General features: G+C 37.2%; 1 protein-coding gene across 5 annotated transcripts; it reads right to left on the reverse strand.

Annotated features, from left to right (window-relative positions):
• Positions 1-769: 769 nt before the first annotated feature.
• Positions 770-8,883, reverse strand: LOC120346674 (laminin-like protein lam-2). 5 transcript variants are annotated; one of them, XM_078115334.1, is made up of 11 exons: positions 8,750-8,883; positions 8,100-8,226; positions 7,740-7,806; positions 7,274-7,670; positions 6,765-6,919; positions 6,157-6,294; positions 5,855-5,985; positions 5,486-5,652; positions 5,118-5,306; positions 4,754-4,963; positions 770-1,588 (listed from the first exon to the last, which is right to left on the reverse strand). In XM_078115334.1, exons 4-11 carry the CDS (start codon positions 7,650-7,652, stop codon positions 1,584-1,586), a joined length of 1,374 nt encoding a protein of 457 aa, XP_077971460.1. In that variant the 5' UTR covers positions 7,653-7,670; positions 7,740-7,806; positions 8,100-8,226; positions 8,750-8,883; the 3' UTR covers positions 770-1,583. The 5 variants fall into 5 exon arrangements, with proteins under 5 accessions (XP_077971460.1, XP_077971464.1, XP_077971461.1 ...); XM_078115338.1 differs by having other exon boundaries at positions 4,846-4,963; positions 8,750-8,882; XM_078115337.1 differs by lacking the exon at positions 770-1,588 and adding an exon at positions 1,601-2,870 and having other exon boundaries at positions 4,846-4,963.
• Positions 8,884-9,291: the final 408 nt, after the last annotated feature.

Below are 9,291 nucleotides of genomic sequence, written 5' to 3' on the forward strand. Positions count from 1 at the left end.
TAGCTAGTTAATAGTCTACTTTTTTCCGGACAAGAGACCGTGGTTCGCGATAAGGTTAAAACCGTTCCGCGCGGCGGTGTGGCTCAACGGGCTAAGCGTTAGGAATACGCTCGCCACCGCACCTCTAATTACCCTGCGTGGGTTCGCATGTTCGAATCCCATGCAGGGATGGTTATGTGCGAGAGGATTGCTGGACTCCTCGCTCGTCGTTGGGTGGTTCACGTAACCGCTGGCCGGTTACTGCTTCCTCCACCACCAAGTCCATGCTCCCGAAAGCAAAACAATATAACTAATCCCATACGCGACTTGGAATGGTAACCGGACGAGAGGCCGTGGTTCGCCATATGGATAAGCCGTCTTATCGGTTTTCCTTTCCCACGGGATAAATATGTAAATCCTATCCTATATTATTAATGGGTTGTCCACAACCACTTCGGTACCGTGCAGGATGGGTCGAAGGTGACAACTTGATTTTGAAATTATAGAGAGCAGAGGCTACCGGTATTGTTAGATACTGTTTATTTTCCCGACTAACCGAAGTTCAACTTCGTTTTGATTCCAAGTCGATTTTCCTGTGAATTAGACATACAAGACAGCGGTGCTGTATGAACCTGATCGCATACGAGCAATGCGAATGTACTTTGAATTGTGTTTTGAAGGCGTTTCTTATTAAATGGAGTATATATAACAGCAGAAGTTTCGTTGAAATAGTAAATTCCATAGCACCTCTACCAATCTACAAGTAATGCAAATTGAAATAGATTGATCATCAGCTACAGAGAAAATATTTAACGATATACCGGTATCACCCAAACATGATTTCATAATCAGTTTTTATTTATTTGTTTTTATCAGCCGTTTTATCGCCGTTTATGCTGATTATGTAATCGAAACATCTTATCTAACAACTAGAATAAACAAAACGGTATACAGTACTTTGCGTCCAACTCGCCAAATAAAAAATAAATGTATATATATGCGACCGCGTACAGACTTGAAAAATGCCACCAAAGTTTGTAAGTGAAAAACGACCGTGAATTATTTATATATTTCTCAACCACTGTTAGGGCTGGGCATTTCGAATAGAATCGAATAGTAAATTATTCGAATCGGTTCAGAGCTAAATTTCGAATCGCCGCCATCTTGTTTTTATCTGTCTGCTAATAGTGAAGGTGAATTCCCCAATTTTTTTTTCATTAGAGTCATATTTTTTCAACGAAATTCTAACATATGGCTATTTTCTGTAGTGAGTTATTGATAAAACGTGTTTGTTATTCTGTGTGATCACTCAGTAATATATCTGAGTGATTTATTCTATGTCTTTAGTAATTCATTTGTTGAGAGAGGGGACCAATTACTATAATAAAGTCGCTTACAATTATATATTTTCGAGATTCGATTCGAAAAAATTATTCGATTCGATTCTGAAATCACAAGGTATTCGAAAATGCCCAGTCCTAATTGTGACATGACATCGGGCAATTTTGGAAATCATTTTGTGATTAGCTCTGAAGGATTGTAGAAGACCATGTAACAATTGCACTTTTCCTATGGCATTTCATTTGTTAGGATGGATTGTCTGATTAATCTGAAAAGAAATTAGAAAAAATAATTTACAAAGATATCGGCTGAAATAAATATTGTTAAAAACTAATATGAATCCCAATAATATGTCTGAAAACCCGCTAATCTGAATCTTACATCAGGAACGTTTAGCTGGTCATCTATTTTCTTAATCAGTCAGAGATTGGTAACTGACGATCAGAAGGCCGCGATACCATTTTGATTCAGATGTCTTGTACTTGGCGTTTACTTTCCCAAAATGGATCTTATAATCTCGTTTATCTGAGCGTTTACTTTCTTAGTTATAGGTTTATCGTGATTCGCCTCGTAACAATAAATTATTTATATTCAGCGCGCTCCACTTTCCATAAAAATATGTATAGGCAATCACCGAAAATAGAGAGCGTTCTGGCCTAATCAGATAAAATGTAAATAGTCGCATCGGTAAACAGGTATTTAGTTACGGAGTAGGCTAATAATTCATATTGAACACCAAGATCACTGAATTTCATTGATGAGGTTTAGCGTTGCGCACAAGGTCAAATATTTATGCCTATGCAGGTAAAAGTTTGTCTGTGCTTCACTGAAAAAGAAGACTTAGTACATTTACACCAGGGATCGGCAACTTACAGGCCAGATCCGGTCCGCGGAGTAAAAGCATCCGGCCCGCGACGTGAATCATAGTGACAAAACAGCTGTTTTGACGATTACGTTCTTTAACAGAATTTATTGTAAGACATGTGTGGATGTGGACTAAATTATATTAATCTGACAAGTATATAATTCACAATTACTCGTTTAATGAGCCTATAATTTGAATATAATTAGATAAATGGCAACAAAACGCAGACAAGTTGATTCTAAGTACAAAGGGCTCAATGACGCGAAAAATGTTCAAATTTTTTTAGATGCAATCCAATGAGAAAATCTATATTCTATTCGAGACATGTATCACAGCTTGATTTTTATAAAACGTATCTTCTTGAAGGAAAACTTTATCCAAATTTGCCAAACCATGCGAAAAATTCACATCGATGTTTGGAATACATATGCGTGCGAAAAATTATTTTCGAAAATGAACTTTACAAAGAACAAGCTGAGAACTCGGATTAGTGATGCCCATTTATAAAAAGTTTTAATCTTGGCTTCATCCAGTGTGCCGCCTGATGAAAACGTATCAAGCGTATCAAAAGTGTCCTATAAATGCCATTTGTAATATTTTTTCCTAATGTAAGATGACTGAGTTGAGTTCACGAGTAGTCGCCGTCTTTGCGCGCTGCTTCAAATTTGAAATTTCATCTTTTGATCTGTATGATAAAATTTTGATTCATAGGCCATCGGTTTGTTTTTTTACTTTTTTTTAAAAATATGTGCGACCCGCCAAGTCTTGCAACCTTTAATTTTGGCCCGCGAACTGCAAAAAAGGCCTGATTTACACAATAGGCCTCATGCCTGAAATACTTAGCAATCAATTTCACTTTTCTGCACCGTCTTTTCATGCACCCTTACCAATAGCAACAATTTACACTCATATATTATTCTCTGCCAAGTAAGCCAATGTATATAACAGTGTCTCTCAACCTATTTTTGCCACGGATCGTTTAGGTAAAACGAATAATAGTGGACTACGGATAGTGAGACACGGATATTGCATAGCGGTTGATTGCATTGAGACTTGGGAAATTCTTTCAAAACAAGGCCTTGCGCATTCACTCCGAACTATAGGAAATTGATATATTGAATCTCGGTTTTAGAGAAACACTGGTATATATATAAAGGCTCCAGTGGCGGCGCGTCAATAGGGCCGTTAAACCTCGTTATTAAAAATATGTGTCTTGATACCGTATATTTTTTGCAAATGTTTCGGGGTTTTCTTCATTTTTTTCCGTTTCGCCGAAGCGCTCTGACCTCCTTCGCCAGATATGTAGCCGCCGTCTCCCAGCTTGTGCACCAACACGTTGGAACTTCCAATCACGCGTGGTGCAGGGCGTGTCCGAAATTAGGTCTGAGCTCATTGAGTGTTTCAATGGCATTCAGAGCTCTCCGGTTTGGGACGAACGCTCTGTGAGGGAGGCGGCAGGTCTAAAGCGTCTGCTAGAAGATGGTGAGTTTTCATTTTTTCTCGCTTTTTTCTCCACAATATTCTATCACGTGGATGTATTATACGGCGCATTGCAGTCAAGGCTAATGGATGGAGCGTCTGTGCAGTCGTGTATTTCAGACTTCTGCGATGCTGTATCTCGTATCCGGGAAACAATAAAATACGACGACACATGGAGTGCTTCTTTACGCCGCGGGCAAACAACGCAGCGTTTGATTCTGTCTGCAAAGGAATGCTGTGACATTCTGGTGAATCAAATAGGCGATCGTCTGCGCACTGAACACCTTGCCGCGTTCTCTTTGATGATCCCCAAAAATTTTTCAAAATTTGCACGTCAATTTCCCTTCCATTTGTTGGCTACTGTCTCCAAATTTTACCCCATGATAAACGTGGGTAAACTGGAAAATGAATTGCGATGTATATACACCAATCAAACTTTTTTGAACATCACATCAACTTACGCGCTCTATGGGTTCCTCATAGATAACACTCTAGTAACTACCTTTGCGGCGTCTGCAAAATTTCTGGACATCATTTTGACGACGCTTATTTCTTCCGCCGACGCAGAGCGAACATTCAGCACGATGAAGCGTATTAAAACGTATCTCAGAAACACAATGAAGCAAGATAGATTAAATTCCTTGGCTGTTTTATCCATTCACAGAGACGTTATTTCTGGGATGCATGATTTTAATCAGCGCGTTATTGAGCATTTTGCTTCCAAGAAACCGCGGCGTGTTGCATATATGTTCAAGCAGTAGAAGTCTAGCAGCATATATATCTATGAGTGAGCGACGCATGTCCTTATATTTGCATTAACTTTCCTTTCTTCATAGTAACGTTTTAAACCTTAATTTAGGTTTTGTCTGCTTTCCCGAAATTTCTGTTAATATGTCATTGTATTTATCCGTGTAAATATTGCCTTTCCTTTTGAAAGAGGTTTCAAAATCAACTATGTCAATATTTATTAATCCCTTGACTTGGACCGGTTTTAAAGACACTTTCTTATCGTTAAAAATTGTCGCTTTTGCCGATTGGTTGTTACCGATGGAATAGTTTTTATACTCATAAAATGATGGGAGAACTTACAGCGCTCATCCTGTCCCCGTAGGTGACTTGGTCCCGCAGTAGCTTGCCCCGGTTGTCTAAATGACCACGCGCCGCCACTGTATAAAGCATACCTGCAAGCAGATTCTGACATTCCAAAATATCCAGTACGACATTGGTCACATTTATCTCCACTCACTCCGTCTTTGCAGGAACATATTCCGCTCTCATTGCAATGTTCGCCATGTGATCCTGTACGCACACGTTTTCAAACACAATTGACTTCATTTTATTAAATAATTTTATTTTGTATAATTACTGATAACGAAACATTCCAATTATTGCTAGCCGAAAAATGAGCAGAGGTTGAAAATGAACGTTTTATTGAAAAAAAAAAAAAACTTGCCCATGGCATGACAATCGCACTCCAGGCATTCCTCTATCGGCGACTTCCTGTAGTGATTTGGTAGACATACTTCGCAATGTGGACCAGTAGTATTTCCATCACACTGAACGCACCGTCCTCCATGACCAGTGTTCTCATACAGTTCAGAGTCAAATACACAGTTTTTTGAGAAGCCATTGCAATCGCATTCTGAAGTTTTTTGTAAAAACAATGATGGTATATATATTTTAAATGTGCTGATAGATTAATTTGTCATATTCCATTTTCTGGTGGCAAAACAAAAAGTAAATTTGAATCTGGAGCCCAAACATAACGCACAAAATTTGTTGCGATATTTTCCAACCTAAACGTTATCAAACAAGTCGTACTTTGGCATTCGTTCGCATTGAACTGAGATGCTCTTTGCCAGGGTGCATCATTGTAAAGATCGGTGCACGTTTCACAATCATTTCCCTGAGTATTGTGCTCACAAATACAAACAAAACTTCCTTTGTCGTTTTCTCGACATTCTGATGCATGCCCGTTGCATTTACACCTGTTAAAACGAAATTCTAAATGCACTCTGTAACTACAGATGAAATGTATTTATATGCAACGATTTGCACTCATGTTATATGCACAATATTCAATTTACATACACACAAAGAACTGAAAAAAGGAAAATGCCTATAAAGATTCGTTAGGCATTCCTATCCTTCCCAAGAAGAATCAATCACGTAGAAATTTATCAAAGTTACCTTCCTTCAATAGAGATATCGGATATAGCGTAGTAATACGACTTTAAAATCTCTATATCGCCAAATACTTCATCTCCGAATGTATTCATGTTGTTTAATGAAATACGTATTGCAGAAGCCGTTATCCAATCCTATAATATATATATATATATCATTTGGCTACTTTAATTTTGCTTGTGCGAGAATCACTTGTCACCTCTATGCACCCAGTCTATGATATTGCAAAATACGAAAACCTCAGAAAATTCTCTTATTAGGTCTAACTGGGCTGTGTCTTTGGAAAGTATTTTTAATATTTGTACCTGGAGTTCTTTTTGCTGATACAATGTCCAGCTTCCAACTCGACCCCGTAGAGGACTAAATGAAACAGTTCCACCAGTCAGTGGTGATATGTCGCTTTCACTCTCAGAACAACCGACCTCATTGTCTGATAAAAACGTCTGTTTATTTTAAAAATACATCAAATTGATTTCATGAACAAACAAAATAATTAAAGTATATACATGATGACGCTCCGAGCGATCCAGTTATTTTATGTCGAATCCTCTGCATCTTCAAAAATCTGCGAAGTTGATTTTCACCAAATAAGTTTGGGATAGAAAAGCAACAACGCAGAAATTTTCGGAATGAGGAGAAAGTAGTGTCGTGTGTGTGAGTAATTTCGACGTATGCGGTTGCTTTGCCCGAGCCTTTTTGTTCCATTTATATCAAGATTAGATCATCAGTGGTGACTATCGTATCAAACAAGTTCGAAGTTTACCTCTAATCATAATTCATAACTACCAAAAAACCTCTTAGAATCCCTTTTCTGCTTATAGCGGAAAATAAGGTTTAAGCATAGGGAGTATAGTAAAATTGGTTGGGCCCTCACATGATGCTTTTAATTTGATCTCTGAACAAAATATTGTACCTTAGTTTCAATTCCGTAAGTACCACGGCAGAAGGTCGAATAATACTGATAAGGTTCCCATTCGCATGTGGTGCATGTCTTCTTATATATAGCAAAGCTTTCTGGTCTTGGTGATTTAAATTTGAGTTTAACTGTAACTATGTCGTAGGTTTTGTCTAAATATAGAAAAAATTAGATTAGATTTCAGTACAACAATTTTTGAAAAGCGATAAAAAATAGAATTCTCAGAATTACACAAGGATGCCATCAGAGATGATTTAAAAAAAAAATTGAAAATCATATACAATATTATATTGTTTTCACAGGAAGAGGTAAAACTGCCCGTTATTGCAGGCGAGTTTTTCCGAAGGCGTTTGAACAAACAATAGCTTCCATTAACTACCGTGTATTTCAAATTCACTTCTTTAACTAAAAATAAATATAACATTTGTGTTCTCTACAAGCAGATTACTCATATTCTAACGAGAAAGACAATCATGACTAAAGGCAATAAATATGAGTGAACTCACCTAAATCAAGCGTGAGGTTAACTGTAGTTTGCGGTCCCATGTCTTGCTCGAAAATACTTTGTGATTGCCACCATGTTGGCCTGAAGGTATCGTGAGCATCCGTCAAAAACTGCGTGCTGTGTTGCAAACTTTTCGTGCCATCATTATCACATGCCTGACAGGTTTTGGTAGCACCGAACGAAGTGGCTATTTGACAATATTTCTCTTTTCGCGTGCTTCCGCAAGTGTTTGTCGCCTCTACCGTCTTGCCGTAGGCAACGGATTCGTAAGGCGTAAGACATTGTTCTGCTACACCTGTTTCGCCGTTGAAACAGTTACTTGAACAGCATACAAAATTTCTGGTAACAATGGTGAAATAGACGATCCTGAGAATTATCATATTGCCTCTGATTACAGACTGTGTAAACAAAATAATAAGTTGTACAAAATCATAAGTTTTTGTTCAACAATGATGACTTATATTTACCTGAAATTAATCAATTTGAAGATCAAAATAACAAACCTGCGAGCAGATGGTTCGCCATCATCGATTTCTAAATTCAACTGTTATTTATTACTATTTATAACGTTTTGTATTATTATTTCTAACAAAACGTGAAACAAGTTCGAGGCTCTTCGAGTAAACATGCCCTCGATTTGAAGTTTCACTTACTTCTTTCTTAAACTTCACCTGATAATTGATTTTTATCACATCAGCTCTTGCCAATGATACCTCAATTTTTGGTTCACTATATCCGGCATATGTCAAAAAATCTTTCTTTATCTCGATTCTACCTTTCACTCTATGAATTAGAAGTATAAATACCAATTGCTCAAAATGTATTACCCGCTGCACGAAAAACCCAGAACGACGTGGCCTCAATTATTTCCGAGTACTTCGAAAGAACATGGTGTTTCTAAACAGTTGGGTGATTTTTAATTCCTGTCCTTCCTTTGCTACCACTGAAAATAACCTAAGCAATGTAAAAGTATGCATAAGAAGTTTTGTGAAACATTTGCGTAATTTCCATTGTAGGGCATCAATCTCGAGAAATATTGCTGTATGTAGAATATAGTAGGTCGAGGGAACGCATCATCATCATCATGGCATTTAGCATGAAAGATAATTTTTTTCTTTAGGTTAGGTAAAATATTAAAAAAAAAATTAAATATTCAAGCCAAGTCACATTGATGACAGAAATATATTTGCCTTGAGTGAGCGCCACCAATATCACGTTGTTTGAAATTGATCAAATCTTGTAGTGGAAAATAGCTTGACAGCGATCACATCTCTTTTATGTATTTATAAGTGTTTGACAATTTCATACCCAAGATTGACTGCAATTAGGCAATAGTCATAATTTGCCATAAGAATGAGTGATCTATCTTTTTTATTCTACATGGCAAACCATGGAATACTGGACTATAAAAGTTGAGCCTAAAAATTTTTCAAATCCACTTATAAAAAAACATCATCAACAAAAATCCAAAACTCACCCCAATTCTAGGTAAAATCTTGAAAAATTAAGTTAGGTATTAATAAATTACGATTCTGGCTTTCGTAAAATCTAATTTCGCAAGTCTCCAGAAATATTTTTTGTACCATTCGTTATCAAATTAAAATTTATTTCTCAACTTTCTATCCCACAGAGAGAAATATAAATAACTGACGTTTCGGCCGGTACGACTAAATTAAATACTTTATAATTATGACGCTGTTGATGACGTGAGTCACGCGATCACTTTTTCGATTTGCTGTGTGATTAAAGCAGCGTTTCCCAACCTTTTTTGGTCGCGGACTATTTTCTCACCGGCGAAAGCCTTTGCGGACTCAACGTGCGTTTATTGCAAATGTACTCTGCGTGAAAGAGTAATAAAACCTAACAGAACAGAATTTCAACGAATTTCAAAATCGGATATTCGCCGCAATTGCGCGTATGTTGATAGAGCCAACTTTATTAGTGTATGAATGGCCTTTTCTGTCGCATAATACTCAATCCATGACAACGACGAGAATATAAAATGTCTTTCTATTTTAA

The sequence above is a fragment of the Styela clava genome, chromosome 8 (assembly GCF_964204865.1).
Source record: "Styela clava chromosome 8, kaStyClav1.hap1.2, whole genome shotgun sequence".
NCBI lineage: Eukaryota > Metazoa > Chordata > Ascidiacea > Stolidobranchia > Styelidae > Styela > Styela clava.

Excerpts from the sequence above, each read along its gene's own strand:
- LOC120346674 (XM_078115335.1), bottom strand. The coding sequence starts at position 7,652 with ATGATAATTCTCAGGATCGTCTATTTCACCATTGTTACCAGAAATTTT. Across the intron at positions 6,295-6,764 it reads CTTACGGAATTGAAACTAAG|ACGTTTTTATCAGACAATGA; the intron begins GTACAATATTTT and ends TAAAATAAACAG. Across the intron at positions 4,964-5,117 it reads GTGCGATTGTCATGCCATGG|GATCACATGGCGAACATTGC; the intron begins GCAAGTTTTTTT and ends GTGTGCGTACAG.